At 46.6% G+C, this 25649-nt stretch overlaps 1 protein-coding gene across 2 annotated transcripts in view; it reads left to right on the forward strand.

The window, feature by feature from the left end:
* Positions 1-19046: 19046 nt before the first annotated feature.
* The window catches only part of NOTCH2 (notch receptor 2), a 157358-nt gene continuing 150755 nt past the window's right edge, over positions 19047-25649 (forward strand). For both annotated transcript variants that reach the window (XM_058660137.1, XM_058660138.1), the window contains exon 1: positions 19047-19415. In XM_058660137.1, the coding sequence (XP_058516120.1) occupies positions 19343-19415 (73 nt within the window). In that variant the 5' untranslated portion in view covers positions 19047-19342. The remainder of the gene's footprint in view (positions 19416-25649) is intronic.

Below are 25649 nucleotides of genomic sequence, written 5' to 3' on the forward strand. Positions count from 1 at the left end.
CATGTGTCCAATCCTTCTGAACCATGTCCCATGTGAACTTCTAAACCTTTTTCATCACACTATGTCTGTCTCATATTCCTTATCTGTACTAATAAAGTTCTTCCCCAAACATTTCTGACTTAGAACCCTCTCAATCATCCTCAAGACACACAAAAAAATGGCTTCCACTGTCATGACTTTTATGATCTTCCCCAGACAGAATTAAACACAGTTGAATGGTTAGGACAATTTGCACATATTCACATTACATATTTCGCATAGCATTTTGTTTGGTTATACACAAGAGTGCACACAATGTTTATTAAATTAGCATGGACAAATAAACAGATGAGCAATCAAAAGGAATCAAAAGATAAAATGGATGCCCTTTGTTTGGTCTAGTGATTAAGACACTGTCTAGGACACCCACATGCCAGATGAGGGTGCCTGGGTTCAGGTTATGGCTCCACTCTCAAGTCCAACTTCCTGCTAATGTTGGAGATACAGACAGAGTTCTGGGTGCCTCACTTTGGCCTGGCTCAGCCCCGGGAATTACAGGTATTCAGGAGAATGAACCAGCAAGTGGCAACTTTATTTGTCTCTCTGTGTCTTGAATAAGATAATAAACAAACAAGCAAGCAAATAAATGGGTGCCCTTGATAAAAAGATAAGGAGGAAGGAACAAACGACAAAACACAGAAAGAATTCAGGTAACCTGAGGAGGCATAGAGTAAAGAAGGCTGGACTGGGACTGAATCCTAACAGTGAGCTTCTTAATGGCAGAGACCATGTCTCCGACCTACCTTGACCTGTTTAAAAAGCATTTAAATTATTCCTGGGCCCAGCGGCGTGGCCTAGCGGCTAAAGTCCTCGCCTTGAACGCACCGGGATCCCATATGGGCGCCGGGTCGTACCCCGGCTGCTCTGCTTCCCATCCAGCTCCCTGCTTGTGACCTGGGAAAGCAGTTGAGGACGGCCCAATGCTTTGAGTCCCTGCACCCACGTGGGAGACCCGGAAGAGATTCCTGGTTCCCAGCTTCGGATCGGTGCAGCAAAGGCCATTGCAGTCACTTGGGGAGTGAATCATCGGAGGGAAGATCTTCCTCTCTATCTCTCCTCTTCTCTGTATATCTGACTTTGTAATTAAAAAAGTACATCTTAAAAAAAATAAATAAATAAATCTAATTATTCCTGTGTGTTGTGTGACCAGAAAACATAGTCAATAATATAGACCAGTTATATTTCTGTTACCCACATTTGTGTGTGTGCTTATTTTAATTTTTCATGAATAAACTATGGCAGATCTACCTTTTAAAATAATAAATATATTTAAAAGGCTGGAGTCAGCAGTTGGTGCCTGATGGAGGGGTGAGCAGGGGCATCAGCACCATAATCACTTGGCTGTGGGTTCGGAAGAACAGTGAGAACGGCCTTGGGACTTGACCATTAAGACATCCTACTGGGTCTAGGAGCACAAAAAGCAGAAATAGCTATTTGGAGCTTAGGGTTTTTTTATGTAAAGAGAGGAAGGATGTCCAAAAACCAAATGGCTGGAGAAAAAAATAGGCTTCAATATCTGAGAAGCTGGCACCCTAGCATAGCACCAAGTCCCAACATGAGTTTCAAAGTACTGGGAGGTGAGGATCATTCTCAGAGCGCACAGGAATCACCATGATGTGTTCCCTGATGATAACTGGATATTTCATCAATGCGATGCCGTCATCCCAGCAGTCCAGATTCTTTATGATCAAGGGTAAATTGTCTGACTTCATCATCCTCAGAATTTTTCTGAATGATGGAATTTCCCGTGAGAGACGGTCTTTGACCCAGTAGATGAATATTCTCTATGCCTTGACCTTTGCCTTCCTGCCTCCCATCAGCACAGCCTTCATCTGTGTTCTGCAACATGTGTGTTGCTTGGCTAACCTTTTTGGCCAGTTGTGTGTCTTGACCCATATTAATTCTGATCTAGACAAACTATTCTCTCTGCCACGTGTCTGGACTTGTGCCTAAATTGACTTTAGCTAGCATCTTTTCCTGGGATTTGCTTCTGCTATGGCCCAGATAAGTCTACTCTGGTCTGTTAAGTCATATACTCACAATAGCAATGAGAACAGTTTCTGCAGATGAAAAAGCGCATTTTTAATGTAGAAAGTGGACATATCCATGTAGTACATAAGCTCATACCATGATATATTTGCACGGTAGGGTTCTTCAGAGAAACAGAGCTGATGGAATATATAGAGAGACAAACGTAGAAAGATTTATTGTGAGAGATTAGCTCATGTGATTATAAAAATTGTAAACTTCCTTGATCTCCTCTCTGTAAGCGAGAAGTCCAAGAAAGGTGATGATGTGGTCCCAGCCCAAGACTGGAGGCCTAACAACCAGAGGACCCAATCATGTGAATTCTAGTCTGAGTTTAAAGACTGAATAACCAGGAGCACCAAAATTCAAAAGCAGGGGAAGACAGACATCCAAGGACAAACAAACAGCAGATTCACGCTTCCTCCACCTTTCTGTTCTATTTTGGACCCCAGTGGATTGGATGGCGCCCACCCGCACTGCCCAGGGCTAGTGAGATTTTCACTCGGGCCTCCCAAGTCCAGTGCTGTTCTTTTCTAGTTAGTACCCTCACAGACCCCAAAATCATATCCAACTAACAATCTGGACAATCCTAGGCTCAGTAGACTTATTAAATTAAGCATCAAACTGTGGTTTCAAAATTTCATAGGAGAAAGTAATAAAAAAAAAAAAAAAACTAAAATAGCTCTTCAGGAGGGCCTATGCGATTCCGGACACAAGAAGAGCACTAGAGAAAAGGATGGTGGTAAAATGGTCGAGACTGACCATTTGCCTGAGATGTAGATGTTGGAGAGAGTTCCTGTCTCCAAAACCCAACTGTGAGTACTTCAGAGCCATGAGCTGTGTGAAACCCTTTCCTGTTTGTTAGCCAAGAGCTCTTCATCCAGCCTCAATGTCCCTGTTCCTTGCAGAAATGACAGCAAAATACTCCATCCAGACAGTAGCCCACTTACCTCTCCTCAGCTTCTGCAACTTTTATGCTAATTACTCACTTAGAGGTAACGCCTCATTCATATTTTGCAACATAAGACAATAAGAAACACTGCCCAGACTGTGTTTGTAGAAGCTCCTTTCATGGCAGCCTTTCAACTGGTTGGGCAATTTAAAGGATGCAATTGTAATCATGACTAACTCATTAAGACGCTTGAGGGAAACCTGAATATCCTTAACCTACTTTTGAAAAGAGAGGCAAGAAAAAAAAAAACAGGCTGGGAATAATCCAAGGAAAACAATTTCAAGTCTTTGAACAATAGACAGACTCTGGAACCTCTTTAGTTGGGCTTGAGCTAGACTAGGACAAGAAAACAGAATGTCACTTCAAGTAAGCCCAGCAATCATTTATGCCTCGTTGTTCTTCTAGAGTAGGACGTTGGATTGTTCGGGAGTGTTGCTTATTTTCACTTCAAAAATTCTTTTTTGTTCTCTCACAGTGATTATCAAGGAGTAACTGCTAAATTATTTGCATTCTGTCTCAGGCAAATCATGAGATATGTTATGTTATGTACTTGACCCTTGAGCTTTCCTTCTTTCCGACCATCCTCCTCTTGCCCTGAGTGCTGAAGCAGGGATGATGCCATCGGAGGTGGACAGCCAAAGCGTGGAGATGAATGAACCGAAGTGACACTGAGACTCCACAGCCAAGTCCTTGGCAGCTTATCCATGCTAAATCTTGCTCTTAGCTTCTTGTTGACTTTATCATCCACTCTATGTGCTTAATTCCGTGATGGATGTTATCTCCAGCCCTGTTTATTCACAATGCCAAGAGCACAAATAGAACAAAGAAATAGTAAGGAAAACCTATTTTTTACATATCAAGTTGACCAAGTAAAAAGGAGTTATCATTTTTGAGCTAAATCTGGCACTGTTGTAGATAAAAACAATTATTTATATGTTGTCAAAGTAGCGGTGCTTGTACACATTGTGCTATTTCTCTGTTCTGGTCTTGGAACGGAGGAGAACAGGAAGAAGAAAGATCTTAAAAACACTGTTCCCAAGGAAAAGACAAATCCCAAATAAATGTCTGACTAACGGAAGGAAAGCTTCTCTCCCTGGGTGAATCCAGTGGAGAGCAACTATTGCTTAAAGAGTCTAGACAAAGAATGGTAGGGAATAATCAGTTTTGTCAGCTGTAGCTCATTTTCACATTGTTGCATTTATATTTTTTTAAGGACTACAAGTTCTTGCAACATTAAACACTTTTACTCAATTCTGTCATTATATTATATATTTGCAGACTGCCCTGGAAATAGAGACATCTTGAATTTAAATTCTGTGTGACATTGGTTGACTAGCCTTCAGCCTTATAAGAATAATAGCATACTGACCTTGAAATTATTGCATCCTGGATTCAAATTCCACTCCAACTACTTTGTTAGCTTATCGATCCTTCATGATGTAGTTAACTTTTTTGAGCCTCAGTGTCTTTCTCTGTTAAATGGAGACCCAGATAACTATTTTGAGGTGATGTGTGAGGATTTAGTAGAATTATAAATGCAAAATACCTAGCACAAGGGAGTTATTATCTAAATGGCTTTCTAGGAGTAGCTATACAGGGATGGGGAAAGACAACATGGCAGAAGGCATGGGCATTTTGAGCTCGTTTGTAGACAGATACTTCCTTAAATTTATGGCATTATCAGAAAACAAGAATACCCTCCCAACCTTACACTAATCCAAATCTGTTTTGTTTCCACAGGATCTGGTCTCCACAGCAACCAATGTGCAGGGTAAGGCTGAGGGAGAGAAGGAACAAGAAGGCGAAAAAGAATGAACAGTGAGCAATGTCTGTCTATGGGCAGAGACACCTGCAGAATTCCTCCAGCAGAACAGGGCCAGGAGGTGACTGTCTGCTGGTGTTGTGTGCACCCAGCTACTGGACTCAGGCCTACTCAGGTTCCACAGGTGTTATTCCTTGCTGAATAAACCCCTCCCAGCAAGTATTTTGCCAAAAGCAAGAAGGGCAGCTGCAAAATTCACTACCTGGTTCAGGGAGCTGACAAATCACCATGTCATCAAAGAAAGAGAGATTCATGGGAAATGAGCACCTCTCAGGGAGTCCAATGGCATGTCTGACTCCCGCCCATTAGCAAAGTTTCTCTTTATGCCCCCCTCCCTTTTGTTTGCCTGCCCACTGCTGGATTCCCCTGTGTAGATAGCCAAGTGCCTACCCAAATCACTCTTCCCAGAGATTTAATGTTATGTTTCCAACTCCTAATATTCATACAGTACACCTTCTTTGGAAATAACAAAAGTAATGAAAGTAGGGAATGCAAGTCACATATTCCAGCAATGGTTCAAAATCACGTATAGGAAACAAACCATAGAGGGACTCAGAGGAAGGAGCCATGAAGCTAACTAACGAAGGCTGTGCAGAGGAGAGGACATTTGAACTAAGGCTCAAGCCAGGAGTCCACAGGTGTGAAGAGGCTAAATAAGAGCAAAGGATGAAGAGGGAGGAAGTGAGAGTATCCCAGGCAAAGCAGAAACGGATGAAGAGAACAGGAACCTGCAGCAAGTCTAGGTGCTAGTCAGTGGTTTGGTACCAGAACATAGGCTGTCTGATACGGGGCAGCAGCAGGAGAGGAAGTAAATACACCCCGAGAGCCAGGGTACGCTACACCAGCTTGTAGAGTCTGGGGAGGAGCCACTGCAGTGTTTTAAGCAGGGAGTAATGGGAAAATTCTGTGGGCTTCAGCAGGACTGCCAATGGACTGCAAGCAGGTAAGGCTGCAAGCGGAGGTCACTGAAATTGTCACTGTCATGCTGCACACTGGACAAGGAGGGTGAGAACTGAGCATGAGTTCCCTGGATTCAGGAGTTGGAGATCGTTGATGACATTCAATGCTATTTGACAAGAATTGTTCAAGTAGAAGCCAGATCAATGCAATCAGCTGGTCTCGGATCATAGTTTCTAAACCAGCAGTGTTGGCATCAGCCGGACCTTGTTAGAAATGTGAGTTACCTGCTCATCCGGGCGTCCTCCTCAACATTGTGAAAACGGAGGCCAGTGAGGGGTGCTTTACAAACGTCCAGCGTTATTCTGAGACACGCTGAAGTATGAGAACCACTGGCTAACCAGATATGCTACTGGGACTCCCTCAGTAAGCATTATTTTATTATTATTAGCACCACTAATATTGTGATTTCACAGCTCTCTGCACCACTCGTTCCCTTGGTCAGTTGTGTGTTCTCTCATTGTGCCTAGTCTCTGTTCACCAACACTCATTTTCTTTTTTTCTTTAACATTTATTTATTCTTATTGGAAAGGCAGATTTACAGAGGGAAGGAGAGACAGACAGAAAAATCTTCTATCCACCGGTTCACTCCCCAAATGACTGCAACAGCAGGAGCTGAGCCGATCGAAAGCCAGAAGCCAGGAGTGCAGAATCCCAAAGATTTGGGCTGTCCTCTACTGATTTCCCAGGCCACAATCAGTAGGCTGAATGGTAAGTGGAGCAGCCAGAACATGAACCAGTGACCATATGAGATCCCAGCAGATACAACGATGAGGATTTAGCCACTAGGCTATTGTGCAGGGCCACATCAACACTCATTTTCACTAATTTTCAAGGCCTCACTCGGCACCTTCCTGGGAAGCTCTACAACTTCCTCTGGTCAGCCCTTCTTTGGACACTCCTGTGCATATATTTTTTAAGGATGTATTTATTTTTATTGGAAAGGCAGATATGCAGAGAGGAGAGACAGAAAGGAAGATCTTCCATCTGATGATTCACTCCCCAAGTGACCTCAACGGCCAGAGCTGAGCCAATTCGAAGCCAGAAGCCCGGAACTACCTCCAGATCTCCCATGCGGCTGCAGGGTCCTAAGGCTTTGGGCCGTCCTCAACTGCTTTCCCAGGCCACAAGCAGGAAGCTGGATGTGAAGCAGGGCCATCGGGTTTAGAACCGGCACCCATGTGGGATCCCGGAGCACTCAAGACGAGGACTTTGGCTGCTAGGCCACCGCGCTGGGCCCATCCTGTGCGTATTTCTAATCCTGACACTCATTTAATTGCATTAAACTGTTTTACCTGTTTTTCTACTAATTAGAAGATTCCCAGGAGCAAGGGCTACCTTGTCTATCTCTATTTCCACATTATTTTCATGTAGTAGGTGCTTAATAAACATAGGGAGAGAAAGTTGTAATGGATTGAAGAAATATGAACAGCAAAGGCTAAACTACTTTTAAAATCCAGTTGGAGGGCTGATGTTGTTGTGTAATGTTGCAGGCAAAGTCGCTACATGTAACTCCAGAATCCTATCTGGACACCAGTTCATGTCCTGGCTATGCCACCTCTGATCCATCTCCTTGCTAATGGCCTGGGAAAAGCAGAAGATAGTTCAAATGTTGGGCCCCTGTCACCTATGTAGGAGACCTGGTTGAATCTTCTGACTATTGGCTTTGGCCTTGCCTGGCCATGACCACCTGGGGAGGGAACCAGTGGCTGGAAAAACTTATTGTCTCTCCCTCTCTCTCTAAGTCTGACTCACAAATAAAATAAGTAAATATTTTTTAAAAGATTTGGCATGAAAAGCAGCATAAGTTTTCATAGCCTATAATTGTGTGTGTGTGTGTGTGTGTGTGTGTGTGTGTGTGTGAGAGAGAGAGAGAGAGAGAGAGAGAGAGAGAGAGAGAATGAGTGAGAGCTGGAAGAAATTGTTGGCTGAAGGGATTAACCAGCAGAGTGGGAGTGATGAATGATGAGGCAGTGGGAACTGATGGACAATGAATAGCAAAACAATCCTTAGAAAAGACTGAAGGAAATGAAGCCAATGGCCAGCATAGAAGATCTAGCAGGGACACAAGAAGAGGTCAACTGTGAGAGGCCAGAGCGCGGGGAGTTCTGGGATGTGTGGCAGTATTAGCAAAGGTGGGGAGTGGCGATGATCCTACAGGAGAGGAGACTTCTGAGCTTGGAGATTTCCATAGTGAAGTAGGAAGTGAAGCCTGTAGCTGGGAAAGGGACAGGGAAGGGAAAGAGGGAAAAAGAACAGTAAAGGCAGTTATCAGTCCGCAGATTAGGAAACAGGAGCAGGGCTCTATTTTGGGCTACTGAATCTCCCTGATAAAGAAGGATCCACCCGTTTACTAAGTGACCTTGGCAATGAGAGAGGTGTGGGGGGATTGTCTCCAGGGGCTGTTTCTTTAAAGACATGGACAACTTTTGGGTATAGATTCCAGTACTTGTGAAAAACAATTCTAATTCTGTATGTCAGTTGGTACTAGAATATTTTTCGAGCATCAATGTGACATACAGCAATTAGATAGCAACAAAGGGAAATATTTGATATGTGAATTAACATGAGAAAGCAGGTTAAAAAAAACTGCATGTTCAAGATTATTACAAAAAAGTCTTGGAAAAATAGAATGGAAAGATAAGTTTCAGGCTCAGTGTGGTGGCCTAGCAGCTAAAGTCCTAGTCTTGACCGCATCGGGATCCCATATGGGCACCAATTCTAAACCCAGTGGCCCCTGCTTCCCATCCAGCTCCCTGCTTGTGGCCTGGGAAAGCAATCAAGGATAGCCCAAGGCCTTGGGACTCTGCAGCCACGTAGGAGATCTGGAGGCAGTTCCTGGCTTCTGGCTTCAGATCGGCTCAGCTCTGGACATTGAGGTCACTTGGGGAATGAATCATCAGACAGAACATCTTCCTCTCTCTCCTCCTCTCTGTATATGTGACTTTACAATAAAAAAATAATTTAAAAAAGAGATAAGTTTCTTTTGTTGCAAAAAAAAAAAAAATTGGTGGTGAGGAGATCCATGCATAGGTTTTTCTTTTCTTATTTTTTTTTTTAAAGGCTTATTCATTTTATTACAGCCAGATATACACAGAGGAGGAGAGACAGAGAGGAAGATCCTCCGTCCGATGATTCACTCCCCAAGTGAGCCGCAATGGGCCGGTACGCGCCGATCCAAAGCCGGGAACCTGGAACCTCTTCCGGGTCTCCCACGTGGGTGCAGTGTCCCAATGCATTGGGCCGTCCTCAACTGCTTTCCCAGGCCACAAGCAGGGAGTTGGATGGGAAGTGGAGCTGCTGGGATTAGAACCGGTGCCCATATGGGATCCCGGGGCTTTCAAGGCGAGGACTTTAGCCGCCAGGCCACGCCGCCGGGCCCGCATAGGTTTTTCATAACACATTTTCCATGAGTGTTTGTGGAGACCCCTTATATGCCTGGATTATAACTTTAGAATTATATGCATATAAATAACAATGAATTAAGCCTACTAAAATATTATTATAGTTGGTAATATTATCCATTTTCCTTTAATTTGTAAATTGAAGTTTTTATGGTTATAATTAAAGCTATGGCAATAAACAGAATTCGTTCGTTTCCTACTGGCTTTGTCTTTTATTAGGAACACTTAACAGGGAGTATTTCAAAATAAAAAATGGTATCATGGAACCAATCTACAGAATTGTCAGACCTTCTCCCACATGAGAGGCAGAAGCAAGGAAATGAAGTCCTGATTCTGGCCCAGAGTTAAAGGTGAGCATACAGGAGGCTGGGTCCTGTACTGCAGGGGAACACAAGTGAGGTATCATATCAAGCTCTGGTCTTACCAGAAGCCTGAGAGGGCAGGTATCTGACAAATGACCAGGGAATAGCTGTTACCTAAGCAAAGGACAGCCCTGGATGCCTGAGGTGGCACCACACAAAGGCAGGATGAGCTCATGGGATTGGCCAGAGGGACCTTGGCGTCATGTCCTTGGGTCACTACTGAGCAGCTGTGTGATTGTAGGCAACTGAGGAGTCACTGAGGAGTGCACATCATGCCATTGGCTCATATGCTGGTTAGCATATCAAAAAGAAAGCAGGAGAGCTACTTCATACACTACTGGACATACATAAGCACATTTGCTGTTATCACTATTCACATTATTGATGTTACGATCTATGAACCAATTTAGACTCAGGGAGTTTGGGAGGAGATTGGGGGTGGTGTTTCTGTTACCAGTGGATCAGTGTTATGCACTCACCCCAGGGCTTCTGGAGGGCAGCGGAAGTGTGCAAGGGGGGAATTCCACATGGGTTCTTCTTCAGTTCGTACTCGGGCTACTTCCCCACTTTAAACAGGTGCATGGGACTCCAGAGTACCCCTTCACCTTCCTCTGCCATTCTCCTGGCCTATTTTAATTTTTTTTCAGCTCTCCTTACTTCCCTCTTCTCAGAATCCCAGATGGTGGATGAGTAGGGAATGATACTATCTCTTTCAAATTTCAGTTTGTCATTTTTTTTTTTTAATGTAAACATTGTCTTGCAATTCTAGCTCTTGGAAGTAAGTCAGTCTGTTCACTCTGTCTACTCCTATCTTACTGTAACAATATCTATAGTCTTCAGTAAACACTCTACATGTTAGTTATCAGTAGAAAGACCAAGATTCCAGGCCACAAGTGATCAATGAAGATGGGTGCTTTTGCAGTTGCTGTCCTGTGTGCTGTTTAAAGCACTCTTCCAGGCAATGAGGCAGGATTCAGACGTAGATCTTGATGTGGGAAACATTTTCTGTCTTGCCACCACCTGTCTTTTCCTATCTGCTTACACTTTTAGTAAGTGTTACCAGAGGGAAGGAGTCAAAGGTTTGAGTCAGTGGTCTGAGCATGAGGACAGAACAGTCATATTGCAATCTTCTTAACTGAGATGGGAATGATTAAAAGCAACGAGACAGAATCCAGGACATTCAGGCACAACCACTGAATTCCAAGCTCACATTCCTTTTCACATTGACAGATCAGGACAATGTACGTTTTCACTTTATTGGAAACCCTGCTTGCACATTTACAAGGCCTTCAACAATCTTCAGCAACAGAGACCTGGTCTGAGCCCAGCAATTACCACCTCAGTCTCTTTGCACTCATTAGCAGACATACGCACCCCTGATTTGTACTTTCCTATAAAATTACTCTTTCCCTTTTTAATTAGAATGTTTTCAGAAACAAGCCCTGTCGTTAGGGCCATGTATACTTCCATTATAAATACCTGTTGCCAGCCATTAATTACCTCCCGATGAATTACTGACTTAGAAGGCAGTTCTTTCTGCCTGCTTTTAAAACTGGGGTTTCCCTTCCTTGCTTTGATGCCCCTACTCTCATACTTATTAACCATTTTGAATTCCACATATTAAGAAAATGTTCCCTTTTCTTCTGCTTCAGGCAACTTGGGTGTGATTTGAATGCAGATGGCATAAAGATTTTCCATAATTTATGACAGAAACTTTCTGTGGGCCCAGACCTCATTGCTCAAGAATTTCTTGGCGAATCATAAAGGAAGACTATCAGCAGGCTGGGGAGAAGTGGGTGACAGCCTCCGAGAACAATCTCCATTGCATTTCTTAAATATTCGGTGTTGCCTAACCATTTTAGTGACCGAGGCACTGAGACTCGTGCAGTAATCCTGCGGTTTGCTAATTACCGAGTTGTGCATTTATGACGCTCTTGAACTGGTGAGATATCTTGGCACATACAGGTCAGCACTTTTTGTTTTACATCATCATCATATATACAAAGTATGTACCCAGTTAGGAAGTAAAATGCAATTAACAACCCCAGCATAAAATACTTTAGCAGAGTGTAAAAACACAACAGTCAGGTCATGCTAAAGTGAGCTTTCCTCTTTCCGGCTTATGTCTCATGGGAAGCAGGTGAATTTGGGGTTTCCAGTTGAGTTTTACAGGTATCATTCATCACATAACACCAGCATGTGAGGAACAGGTCATTATACAGGGATGATCTTACAATTTCTTCTCCTTCACATCAATTACATTGAGATTGAGGGCAAATTATGTCAAGAACCCTTGAATTAAATTGTGCATATTATTTAAATCCTTAATCAGGTCAAGGACAAGTGGACTTATGTCCAGTAGAAGAATGTGACTGCCTCTTAATTCTCAAAGCTAATTTGAATCTTTGAGTTAACCCCTGCCTTCTAGAATTTGTCCTTTAGCTTAACTTCATGGACCTCTCCGAATGTGGGTTTACCGAGCACCCCATCTTGCAAAGCAAAGAACCAACTACTGTTGAGTTTATAGATTGGAAGAGAGAGCTCCTATCTTCACATTGTTTACAGTCCAGATGTGCAGGCCTCTTGGTTGGTAGCAAAGTGGCCCTGAAGCTAATGATAGAACCAAGCACTTGTCTATGTTTTAGTCCCTTTATCAGCACACTGGCTTTCCTCAAAGTGCTAAGATCTTGAGCTTTCTGGGCGTGGTCTTAAGCATGTTTGTGTTGCACAGCGGCAAGAAAGTGCTTTGCAGCAGGGATACTCCTCAAAGAGGTTTTACAATAAAAGAATGTGTTCACTTGTGGAAGTTTGCTCCTGGCAGTGGATCAGCCTGTTCCTTACAGAGGTGGACGTTGATAAGCTGGTGGCCCTCTGCCCAGAGGTCCTCACACTAAGTATCACCTCGGATGTTCTTCCCACTGTTGTCTGAGGCTGCAAGGGAATGGGATTAAATAAGAAGAGACAGTGGGGCTCTTGTCTCAGTTCTGCTACTAATTATGTAACCTTGGGCAAAACACACTCTATCTCAGTGTCTTTATCTGCAAAATGGCAGTAATATTGATGGACCTGCTTATTTCCCATGACTGTGTTTTGAGTACCAAATGGGACAGTACACTTTAAGTGTTTGAGGAAATCTAAAGCAGTGCACAAAGGCAAGGTATTAGCAGAAACACTGTTTTCACTCGTGCTTCCGCAGCTGTCTCCCACACACCCCTGGGCCAAGCGGTGAGATGTGTGGAGGAGCTCAGCGTTTCCCTGAGGTCTACCCAGGGGTATCTTCGTCAACAGCAGAAGTGCACAAACTGACCCAGCCTGGGAGTCTCCAATATGCCAAGCCTTTCTTCTACTCTTGCATCTTCCCCCAACTTAAATACAAGGATATGACCCTCCTTTAATTGTTCTTTAAAAGACACCCTTAAGCACTTCCATACACTGTGGTGGAGAATTTATAGCTTATTGGATCTGAGAGCGCAGCCATGAGAAAAAGTACCCAATCTTATATTTGCTTGGGGAGGTACTTTTACATATGAGCCTTAGTTACTAAAGATATGATTGTATATTTTCAGCATATACTAAAATTGTGGGTAGGGTTTATCCATATTTTTATATAGCTAATAATTTCCTAATTTTAACTGGGCCCCGTGGACTCATATGTTTGTTTTCCAGAAGGAAAGTTGATGGGATTTCATTTTCTTTTTCTCTTTTTTTCTCTTGCCTCTTCTCTCTCTTTCCTTCTCTCTTTCTCTTCTTTCTTTCTTTCTCTCTTTTTTCTCCCTCTTTTTCTTTCTTTTTTTCCCGTCACTGAAGCTATGCAACTTCAAGGATCAGGTGTGATAACCTACAGGATACTCCCTCCACCCACCAATGCTTTCCTGACAATCTCTCCTCTAGAGTAGGATTTGCTTGCGCTTGAAGAAGACCATGCTCCAACTCAGGTGGGTAATTAAACTGCTGAATACTTTCACAGCTCACATCTCCATGCAGACATCCTGGGTTTCTACTCAGGTTTGGGAAATCACCGTTGAGTCCTCTTAGATTGTAATAGAGACCAAAGAAATAGTCATCTAAATGCACGTAGTGGGACACTGGCTTAGCTTTGGGGAGGAGCCAAATGCAAGAAAGTAATTCCACCTTGCAAATCAGTAGGGGAACCTCCTGCTCTTCCAAAGGCAGTCCTGACACTGCTGTCGCTCCTGAACATGGTTCCTTTCCAGCTGTCTTGATCTCATTCCTACCTACCTTCCATAGCAAACCTCCTTTTCCTTCTATATTTCCTGTGCCTGGGAATACCCCACACTGCCTCCAGGTACTGAGGTCATCACACTTGATTGTGTGTTTTTATCTAAACAGTTCCTAATCTTAAGAGGCAAGCCCATCTAGTCTACATTCCCACACAATCTTTCCTAAATTCTTATCTTTGCACTTCAGGGTAAAAGCTCTGATCTCTATTGTAGGCTTGTCTCTACATGCTGTCTACCCGTACATGCTGTTCCCTGTGCCTGGAACAGCCTGAAACCTCTACACACGAGAAATGGCCTTCTCTACCTGATTAAGTTTATCTTTTGGCCCAGCTGCTCAGTTCTTAGTTTAGCTATTGGGTTCTTCCTGAACTTCTTCTCTGACTACCTTTGCGTAAAGATAGGACTTGGTGGCCTGCACGCGTAAGCCCATTAACACTCTGCTTGTCACACTGGATCTTCATTTATCCTTCAGTGCTTACATAGGATTCATGGTAAATATTCTTGAACCTCCTAGCTGATGCATTAAAAGCATTCTCACTTGACTCAGTCTTTGCCAATTCTAAGTTGTTTCTTTGATTTGTAGTTCCCTTTTGTTTTGTTTTTGCCAACTTGTATAATAGCTTCTCTCAATATGTACTTCAAAATGTGTCTTCTGTAATGGCCTCCACCCACTTCCATTACTCTTTTTAATTTTTAAAGAATTATTTTATTTTTATTGGAAAGGCAGACTTACAGGAAAAAGGAGAGACAGAGATAAGGGCCCCCTGTTTACTGGTTTACCCCCAAATGGCTGCAACAGCCAGAGCTGAGCTGATCCAAAGACAGGAGGTAGGAGCTTCTTCTGGGTCTCCCATGTGAGTGCCATCCTTTACTGTTTTCCCAGGCCACAATCAGGGGGCTGGATGGGAAGTGCAGCAGCCAGTATCCATATGGGCGAGGTGAGGAATTAGTTATTAGGAATCAGTTATTAGTTATTATGCTGGATTCAACTCACTTCCATTTCTAACACCTCTTTATTCCTCTTGTCCTTACCAGAGGTATACATGAAGTTTAATATCATAACAAATGTGACAAAAAATATCAGTGGTTACTTTGTTGTTTTTTTTTTTTTTTTAAAGACTTATTCATTTTAATACAGCCAGATATACACAGAGGAGGAGAGACAGAGAGGAAGATCTTCCCTCCGATGATTCACTCCCCAAGTGAGCCGCAATGGGCCGGTACGCGCCGATCCGAAGCCGGGAACCTGGAACCTCTTCCAGGTCTCCCACGCGGGTGCAGTGTCCCAATGCATTGGGCCGTCCTCAACTGCTTTCCCAGGCCACAAGCAGGGAGTTGGATGGGAAGTGGAGCTGCCGGGAATAGAACCGGCACCCATATGGGATCCCGGGGCTTTCAAGGCGAGGACTTTAGCCGCTAGGCCACGCCGCTGGGCCCACTTTGTTGTTGTTTTTAATGAAAGCTTTCCGGCCCAGCATGGTAGCCTAGTGGCTAAAGTCCTTGCCTTGCATGTGCTAGAATCCCATATGGGCACCGGTTCTAATCTCACTTGCTCTTCTTCCCATCCAGTTCCCTGTTTGTGGCCTGAGAAAGCATTCAGGGATGGCCCAAAGCCTTGGGACCCTGCACCCATGTGGGAGACTCCCCCAAAAGCTCCTGGCTTTGGATTGGCTCAGCTCTAGCTGTGGAGGCCACTTGGAGAGTGAATCAATGGACAGAGGACATTTCTCTCTGTCTCTCCTCTCTGTAAATCTGACTTTCCAATAAAATTTTAAACAAAACAAAACAACCACCACCACAACAAAAAACCCAGCAAAGAAAACCCACAAAAACTTTCATTTCTTTGGGAGAGAGTGAGAGGGACTGGGAGAGGAGAGACCCTCTCACTCACTGTTTCACTCCTCAAGGACGGGTCAAAGTCAGGCGCTGGGAAGCTAATCCAGGCCTCCCAGGTTGCAGGGACTCAAGTCCTTAAGCCACCGTTGCCTGCCAGGGTGCACATTTGCAGAGAGATTGAATAAGGAGTGGAGCCAGGACCTGAACCCAGGCATCCGATGTGGAATGTAGGGTCTCCACTGGTGTCTTACCACTAGACCAAATATCTCACCACAATTTTAAAAACAATTTCAATATAGCCAAGTCATTAAAAACTGTCTTTAGGGCCCAGCGCGGTGGCCTAGCAGCTAAAGTCCTCACCTTGAATGTGCCGGGATCCCATATGGGAGCGGGTTCTAATCCAGGCAGCTCCATTTCCCATCCAGCTCCCTGCTTGTGGCCTGGGAATGCAGCCTAGGAAGGCCCAAAGACTTGGGACCCTGCACCCGCATGGGAGACCCGGAGGCAGTTCTGGGATCCTGGCTTCGGATTGGGTCAGTTCTGGCCATTGCGGCCACTTGGGGAGTGAATCATCTTCACAAACAAACAAACAAACAAAAATCAAACAAAAAAGACCCAACTGTCTTTAGTGAGGAAATGGGATGATCAAACTAGTTACACTGTGTATCAACTAAAAATGTGATCTTCTTTCTGAACATACTTGCACAGATTTCAAGAGTGTTCTAATTGACATTTTTGATAGTAAGATGACCACCTTCAGCTGTCAGCTTCTCATTAAAATACAGTTTTGGAACTGGGCCTGTGCTGTTCCTGACTCGCACCTGCTCAGTGTTGACTTACATCTAGTTCAAGATCTGTTCTGTGATAGATACTGGGGGTGAGAGAGGCCATGGTGCCTGCCCATGAGGACCGTCCTCATCTGCTTGAGAAGGTGGAAATACAAAGGGCCTTGTGTGACAAACGGGCACTGGCTTAAGATGCAGAAGCAGTACACTGGGGGTGGGGGCTGTCTGTTAGGGATAGCAATTTGTTACAGTGTCAACTTGACACTTTCTGAGGACCCAGCCATATGTGATTGGAAGTTCATGGTGAAGGGGAGGGAAGGAACTTTAGGAGTCATTCCAAGACAAGGGAACAGAAGGTCCTCAGACCGAAACAAGAAGATATGTTTGGGGAATCTCAAGTTGTTTGATACTCACAGTGGGGGCAGGGAGGATAGGTTTTTGGGGCTCAGTGAGGAAAGGCGTTGTACCCACCAGTTGTAGAAGTTTGGACTTGATCTTAGAGGGGTTAGGGAGAGGCTCTGTGGAGAGAATTTCTCACTCCATCTGGACTGCAAACTCCAACAAGTCACATGGATCTTGTCCCCTCCCCCTGGTTCCTTTGTTGAGAGGATTGCCTATCCATTCCTTCTGACATCTACTTCATCAGTTTAGACCTTCACCATCCCAGGCCTGGTTTGTTTCACAAATTCCTGACTGGTCGTGGGGCCCCACTTCATCTCTGCCCCCTGACAGTTCTGCATGGGATTATCAGAACAACCTTCGTTTCCATCAATTTCTCTCCCTGACTTAAAAACCTCAACGGGTTTTCTACCGCCTAGCAGACCACCACAATTGCCCCACCTCCGCATACCTTTGGGCTTGTCACTCAAACTGTATACAATCTGATCCCAAACTTCTGCCCTCCCTGAAGCCCCTTACTGCTAACAGAGCCAGAAATTGTCTGCTTTATAGCCATGCCTTTATGAAGGCTCTTCCCTGGGGGATTATCCCCTGCAATTTGTCATTAATTTCAGCTCTTTTCTTAAAAGCCCACTTGTACTCAGGCCTGATCCATCCATGCAATGTGTGTGTGTGTGTGTGTGTGTGTGTGTGTGTGTGTGTGTGTTTGGTGGTGTGGTGTGTCTTGGAAAAAGCTTAAACATCCACAAATGGTATTCTTATGTCTCCCTTGGCAGTTGCTCAAAAATGACTGCTTTCTATATGTGAAGCACAGAGCTAGAGAAGAGAGACACAGAGATCTTTCATTTTGGAAGTCAAGAACCTGGAATTCTGGGTTTGGCATGATGGCTCAATTGGCTAACCTTTTGACTGCAAGCACCAGAATCCCATTGGAACATCAGTTTGTGACCCGGCTGCTCCACATTCCATCCAACTCCCTGCTTGTGGCCTGGGAAAGCAGTTGAGGATGGCCCAAAACCCTGGGACCCCACACCCACGAGGGAGACTGGGAGGAGGCTCCTGGTTGCGGGTTTCAGTTTGACTTGGCTCCGCCACTGTAAGCCGTTTGAGGAGTGATCCCGTGGTGGAAGATCTTTCTCTCCTTTAGTCTGTGAATCTGACTTTCCAATAAAAATAAAGGAAATTAAAAAAAAAACAAGAGCCTGAAATTCCATCTAAGTCTCCCAGGCGAGTGCAAGGGCCCAACCACTCAGTTAATTCGTGGTTGTTTTTCCCAGGTACATTAGCAGGGAGCTGGAACCAGCACTCTTGCTGGATGAGGCTTAACACACCATGTCACAACGCTGTCCTCGCACTGTTTTTGCCACTCTCATTGGATTTTTAAGATTTATCTTTACTGGATACAGTCTTTCCAACTAGCATGTCACATTTCGCTCTATTAAAATACATCATCTACCCATTCCTCTAAGAGTGGGCACTTAAGTTTCCAATTTTTGGCTTTTGTAGTGCTACAGGTAACTATATCCTTAGATGGTGGGGTTTTTTTTTTTTTTTGGTCTTGCAGACACTTAGTTTACCTTTGAAGTTCTTGTTCGAATCCCCAGTCCTTCCATCCCAGAACACCCCATCGGCACCCCAGCCCTAGAAGCATCCACGTCTCGGCCCGTCACAAGTAGCCGGTTCTTCGGGTATCCACGCTCTGTACTCACAGCAGCGTACCCAGGAAATACTGGTTAAAGAACGGATGAATGCACGGGGATGACACTCCCACAGGTGACGGCTCTGCTCCTTTTACACCGAGCCTCTGCTCTCCAACCCCAGTTTTGTGTGTGTGTGTGTGTGTGTGTGTGTGTGTGTTTCGCTTTGACAGCCCTGGTTGGACCCTCCCAACTTCCTCGGCTGGGGGGTTGTGCGAGGGAGCAGTGGGCGCTGCGGAACGGCTGGGTGAGGTCTGACGCTTCCTGCAAGTGCAGGATCCGGGCAGACCTCGCTGACGGGAGTTTTGCAACCCTAACGCCTAAACCCTCTTAGGGCGAGGCGCCCTAGCGCCGAAGGAGTTAAGGCGTCGGAGCCCCGGCGCGGCCCGGCCAAGGAGCGGCGGCGCGGGGCTGCAGCTGCGGCTGGGCCGGGGGTGCCGCCGCCTCGTAGTAAGATCCCTCCGCGCGGGGCGCAGCCGGCGCTTCTTCCTGCGGGAACCCCCCGTGTGCCCGAGGCGGCGGCCGGGGACAGGGGGGCGGGGCTCCGCGCCCAGGCGGAAGGACACACGAGGCGGCCTCGCCGCACGCTCCACAAAGTTTCAGCCTAACTTCGGGCGGCGGCTGGGGCGGCTGGGGCGGCGGCCGGGCTGCACGAGTCGAGGCGTTGGAAGCGGAGCTGCGAAGGGGAGGCGGGGGCGGAGCGCCAGAGAGGAGAAGGGGGTGGAGAGAGGAGGAAGCGGGGCTCCTCCGTCGGGACCCCCCCACCTCTCCATGTGGAGCTGCCCCGGCGGCCACGGCGGCGGAGGCGGCGAGCGAGAAGATGCCCGGCCCGCGCCACGCCGCGCTCTGGGCGCTCCTGGCGCTCTGGCTGTGCCGCGCGGCCCCCGCGCGCGGTGAGTACCGACCGGGCTGAGCCTCGCAGGTCCCCCCTCCTCCTGGGCGGCCGCGCCGACGGCGCCTTGCGGGCTCGCGTCGGTGCCGAGGGTTTGGGCATCTTCGGGGGGCCACTCTCGCCCCGGGCCCCTCCCCCGTGCGGCCGCCGCCCCCCAACGCGCCCGCTCGGCTGGAAGGGGGTCCGGGGCAGCTAAGGTCCAGCCACTGCCTCCCCGGAGCGCCTGCGATGGGGACGTGGGGCGGTGTTTCGCCTTCCAGGTTCCGCGTCCCCCTAGCCCCCCCACCCCCGGGCGCGGGGAGAGCCGAGGGCGGGCTGCGCGGGGCCGAGGACGCGCCGAGCGCAGGAATGCCAGTCTGTGGCGCGGGCGGGCAGAAGGGAGGGGGCAGGCCTCGGAGCCCCGCGACTTCGGCTGCATAGCCGTGCGGGCTCTGCGCAGCGTGGCGCGCAGTGCAGGACCAGGAGCTCGTTTCGGTTGGGGACGGGGCTTGGCCGCGCTCCTGCGTTTTGACACCGGGTCGGTTCCCCGGCGCTGAGCGCGCCGCTGTGTCGGCCCGTGGCTCGGAGCCCCGGTGTGGCTGCACTCGATCAGGCGCGCAGCCCTGGTGCTGCCGGCCGCGCTCAGTGTCCGGACCCAGGAATGTGGCGTGACGGCCGCCAGCTCCTCCAGCCTGGCTGCGGCTACGCTGCTCTCGGGCACTGTTGGGGGTGGGGCAGGGGCGCAGGAGGAGACCTGGATGCCTGAGCTTTTGGCTTCCTTAGGGTTGCGTGTTTGCGTCAGTCTTTCCTAACTCAGTTGGGAGTACGAAGAGGAAATCATGGACTGATACCATGTCCCCCCCCCCCCCCCCACAGCTTCCAGGCTCTCAGTGTCTTCAGACTAATGGGGGGGGGGGGTGTGCTTTGGAATTCGAATCCACCTCTGCTCGGTATCTTCACCAATGAAATGGGAACGAAATCACCGAACTAATAGGATTAGTTGAAAGAAGGTATATATTAAGGTCAGGGCACTTAAAAGGTGTTCGAGAAGGCCCTCACAGGCCACCCAGGGGCTGTTTGATTCTTTCTGAACCCGGTGGTGGGTCGTGCACATCTGTTGAACTAAAAGGGGGCCCTTTTCCCGAGCCTGATCTGAAGCAGTATTTCACCTTTACCAGAAGGGGGAAAAATTAGTTCGTGAACGGCCTCTCCTTAAATAAAGGGTTAAGAAAATGATGAGCTGCAGAAAAATATGATCTTTGTTCATTGTTAACAGGCAGTTGGCTTGCCAATCACAGCTGTTTTAAAAGAGAACAAGGTTAGTTATCACCTGAAAGAAAACAGTACTGGGTTGTTCAGCACCAACCGGATACTTCTTGGAAAGTTCAAATTTCATACACGGCTAGGTCCCCAAGAGTCCCAGCAGGCTGTGTGGCAGTGAAGCAAAGCTTGTTTCTGAGCCATCGAATGAAAAGCAGATGGTGACTTTTTTTTCCCTCCCTTTTTCTTAGAGTGAAAGCTTTAGTGTAGGAGTGTGTTTAGGATTGAGACAGTGTAACCCTGGCAGGGAGAGGGTTACAGTCCTTGTCTGTCCTTGCCTTGTTTCAGCAACCACCTTCCTCCTCTGGGCGTATAGTGTAGTTCCCTGTGAAGTACAGCTAAAGGAATGAGAGAGTCAGAGTAAGGCTTGCTGGACACAGGGCCTCTCATGCGAGGCCCTCAGAGTAGAGAGCTGTGTTCACGCTGCCCAGTGGGGTGCTGCTGTAGCCAGCTAACTTAGGGAGTTTAGCCTCAGTGGTCCTCATGTTGGCCCAAAGGATGGGACTTAGCTATCCTGGTTTTTAGACAGGTGTCCTTTAGCTGCAACCACTGCAAAAGAGGAGATTAAAAAATCTATTTCTTGGTACAAATCTTCAAGCTCAAAGGAGTCTAGCAATGAAGGCTTTTTGAATCCTGCTAATCTATTGTTGTGTTTTGCCAAGGTACCAATTATAACACACCCTTCCAAACTTTCGAGCACTTCTGTGTCTGGCTTGTGGCCAGTTGTTAATTTAGACATCACTGAGTTCCTAGGGCAAGGAGCTGTCAGCCCATCTGTCTCATTGTCTAAACAGCCATCCAGGACCACCCTTGCTCCTTGTTTTCCTTTGCTTTGCAATGGGAAGTGACTGCCTGGTTTTCACTGCCTGTTAGATAATGTCTCAGCTTCATTCTTTTTTCCTCTCACATGAAGATGGAATTTGCAGTTTTCCCTTCTACTTTCACTCCTTTCTGTATCCCTCATTACTGCCTTTGGGGGCTGGGGCACAGAGGTAGAGGCAAGAAAGTGATGATTTGTGGTCTCTCGTCTTTCTCCCTGTGTTTTGATTTCTAAATTGTTATCTCTTTGGCATCTCTCTGGCCCATTCACACTCTGCTGCCTGTTCTATAGGCTTCTTACCAGCGTGGAGTACAACTTCTGGTTCATGGATTGCAGCTGCTGACTTCTGGATCTTTAAAGAATGTTTAGATTTAGTGGGATATGCTTGGGTGCTTCAGAGCAGCCTTACAATAGAGTTTTAAAAATATCACACCCACAGAAATTCTATTTTGCCCACAAGATTTGCATTGATCTAGTTCCCATTCTCTGATGCCATTCCAGGTGACCGTCCTCCCCACCTGCTCCCCGTGGCAGGTCCTGGCTGCCCCTGAATCAGCTTTGAGTGTTTCTCAGACTCACTGGGGTTTCTCAGACAACTACTGGGGACTTAGTTGTGCTGCAGTGGGCCTGAGGGGCTGTAGTTTTCCAGTGCTTATGGGTGGTTCTCCCATAGGAATCTGGTTGGAGTCCAGTGAGTTAGCCCATTTTTATGCTTTCAGATGTCTGCATGATGAGGTCTTTCCTTCTAAATTTTGATAATAATTTGATAATTTTCTTTTTTTAAAAGAAAGATTTATTTATCTCTATTAGAAAGGCAGATTTACAGAGAGAAGAGACAGAGAGGAAGATCGTCCCTCCAGTGGTTCACTTCCCAAGCAGCCGCAAGGGCTGGAGCTGAGCCGATCCGAAGCCAGGAGCCAGGAGCTTCTTCTGGGTCTCCCACACAGGTGCAGGATCCCAAGGCTTTGGGCCGTCCTTGACTGCTTTCCCAGGCCACAGGCAGGGAGCTGGATGGGAAGTGGGGCTGCTGGGATTAGAACCAGTGCCCATGTGGGATCCCGTCGCATTCAAGGTGAGCACCTTAACCACTATGCTATTGCATTGGGCCCAATTTTGATAATTTCCAAAGCGAACCTAATCCTGGCCAGCCACTCTAGTATTTAGCCCTTCTGACCCTCCAGGAATTTTTATACCACCAATATAAAAGTTATAGACTGTAATGTCACTTACTGTTTCTCAGCCCAGTGTATGGCCTCTGTGTGGGTAGAAGAGCTTCATACGCTTGGATGATGGTATAAAGCACCCCCACCCCTTCCTCGACTTCTCTTTTGTCTCAAGTATCATTTGCATGAATTTTTGTTTTGGACTGTATGTATTCACATTGTTTTAACAGTAAGTAGGAGCATGATTTGACCGAGGCTATAAAAATTTTTGCATCCTTATGATCATATTGTATTCGTGCTCTATGTGTAGGAGTTTCCTGTCTTTGTACCTCTGTGTGGATGCCTCAACTTGAACTTGATGGCCTGCTGTTTCTTAATTCTCCTTTTCCTGTCTTTTTCCCTTTCTCTGCAAATGACTTGAAAGCCTAGGTTTCTTTTTCTTCCTCATCTGTGTACAGTGTGTGTGGTATTGGGAAAGATTGCTGAGCTAGGAAAGCAAAGACCAGACTGCTCCTCCAGGTGTGTTGTTACTGGGGTTGTGACCTTGTAGGAGGGGAGTGTTTTGGTCCTCAGTTTCCTTATATGCATCGTCTGTGGTTGCAGAGCCAGTTGGAGGGTTGTGATAAGCATTCTCTTCTGGCCCTCAGTCCAGTGCCCTGTCCCCTCTCCACACTGCTGCCAGCTTGCGTACAGAGGAGCTTATGCACACAGAAACACTGCAGACATCCGCAGATGCTTATGGGTAATGTTTGCTTAAGAAAAAGAGTTGTGTCTTTTCATTATGATGTTTACTGTGACACCCACACCCCTGCCCTGTACCTGGACTGATGCCTTGGCATCTCATAGGTACTCAAGCTATATGTACTCAGTTGAGCAATTACTTTTAGTCATTTTCTTATTCTGGCCTTCTAGGTTCCTCATGGACATTTTAGTATTTGCAAGAGTCAGTGCTTTATCTTACATTTGGGGAAAAAAACAAATTTTTCCTTCCCCCAGGTATTTAAACTTGCCAGTTTGCATTTCCGTGTGTGTGTGGTTTCTTTCTTCCTTCCTTTCTTTTTCTGATCACTTCTGCAATTTATAAAGGTCACTTTGACTTTGGAATCTAGCTTCAAAGGCCTGGCATCCACCCCCTGCCTCCCACTCAAGTGTACTTCTACTGCTTCCTGTATTACTGTATTACTAGGCCAGCAATTTCTATTGTTTTGTTCAGAGCTGCTAGCCATACTTCACTGCAACTTTGTTATTCTAGAGACTAATCATTTAAAATAATATTTTAAACATTAGCATTAACTAAGTTTATACATGTTTAGATTTTTGTTTTAAGCTGAGCATTGTAAACTTTTACTCGGCTAAGTAAGGGGATGTGTACATTGAGTAGAAATATCTATATATATCTATATATATATATTCCCACCAAGGTAAGTCCTTGTGAGAATGAGCTGTCTCTGAAGGAGGCTGTTCCTCATTGAGGGCAGGATCTGTGCCACTTTCCTCCCTGCTGTGTGCCGCAGCACTTGCCTGGTAAATGCCCCAAGTGCAGAGTCACCTGAACAGCAGGTCTTGGTCACGGCACCTGTGACTCCTGCTCTGCCACCCCGTAGGAGAGGTTTATGGTAAGTAAGGGGTGTGTCTGTTATGCGCCTTTCTCCTTTGAAGAGATAGGATCAGTTGAAAGCTGACTCCACCTACTTTTATGCTGTCCCTTTTTATTAATTAAGGGCTGGCTGAAATTTTCCTCATTGTTGATTTGGGTGTTGACAGAGACTCCTTTTATCCATCCCAAGCTGGATCTGATCCTGGCCCTTGCTGTTGGGGGTTCAGCCCCCTGCCTCCAGAGGCGGTGGGATCCATCTTGGGCCAGCTGTGACTCTCACTGCTGTCTGCCTCTTGGTGACTTGGATCAGCGGGTTTCCTCTCAGGGATTTGTTCTGCAGAGTCCCGAGCCCCTGTGGATGTCAGGGGTAGTTACGTTGTTCTTTAGGAAGTGACAGCTCCCTTTCCGTCTCTGAAAGGAGTGATATCTGGTGAGGAGCAAGAGGATGATTTGAGCTGGGATGCTGGCTTTCTCTCCTCTCTCCCTGCTTGGCTGCGCTGCTGTGGGAGGGATTAGTTGAGCAGTGTTCCCTGACCACTCCTAGGGCAAGACACCTGGTGAGTTCTCCTGGAGTCTCTGATGCAGTCACCCTGGAATGATGTTTGGGAGTTGGTATGTTTAAGAAATAGCCAGGTGATTGTGTTTAGGGAAGTTTTGGAATCACTGCAGAGTAAATCTGGGACAGTTAAACATTTTGTTTGCTCCGTGATAGTGCTAGAGATAGGCAACTTTTTCTGGATTCTTTGGCCATTCCCTTCCCTGCCTCCCCTTGAAAGCCTGCTCACTGGAATGCTCAGCCTAGTCTGGTTTCCCTGTAAGGCTAATAAAGAGTTTTTCTTTTCAGGGTCTTCAGAAATAATAACCTGCCAGGTATCCTATGTCTTTGGACTGCTGCTTTGTTGGGTGTGAATGCTGCCTGAGAAGCCAAGATGCCTTGGCGGTCCCCAGGCTTTCAGGTGTGCAGTGTAAACTTTTGTCCTTAGTCTATGGCCATACCACCCTGAGCGTGCCTGATCTCGCCTGATCTCAGAAGCTGAGCAGGGTTGGACCTGGTTAGTTCTATCCTCAGCCTGAAGAATGGTGCCTCTGTTGAGGAGGTCTGTTTTGCTAACCCATGGGCATGTATCTGGGGGCAGGAATTTCCTTGAGAGGTGTTAGTGTGTGGTGATCACCTGTGTCAGGCAGCCCAGCTGTTGGGGTGCCAGGGCTGCTGCATCAAAGGAAGAAGGGGGAAAGGGGAAAGACAGCCTCGAGGGCCTCTTGAGCAACACAGGGCCGTCTGTCAGGAGGGGCCAGGGGTACCACTTGGACTGGGACACTGAAGTTGCTGTCCCTGACCCAAGGTGGGTCTGAAAG

The sequence above is a fragment of the Ochotona princeps genome, chromosome 2 (assembly GCF_030435755.1).
Source record: "Ochotona princeps isolate mOchPri1 chromosome 2, mOchPri1.hap1, whole genome shotgun sequence".
NCBI lineage: Eukaryota > Metazoa > Chordata > Mammalia > Lagomorpha > Ochotonidae > Ochotona > Ochotona princeps.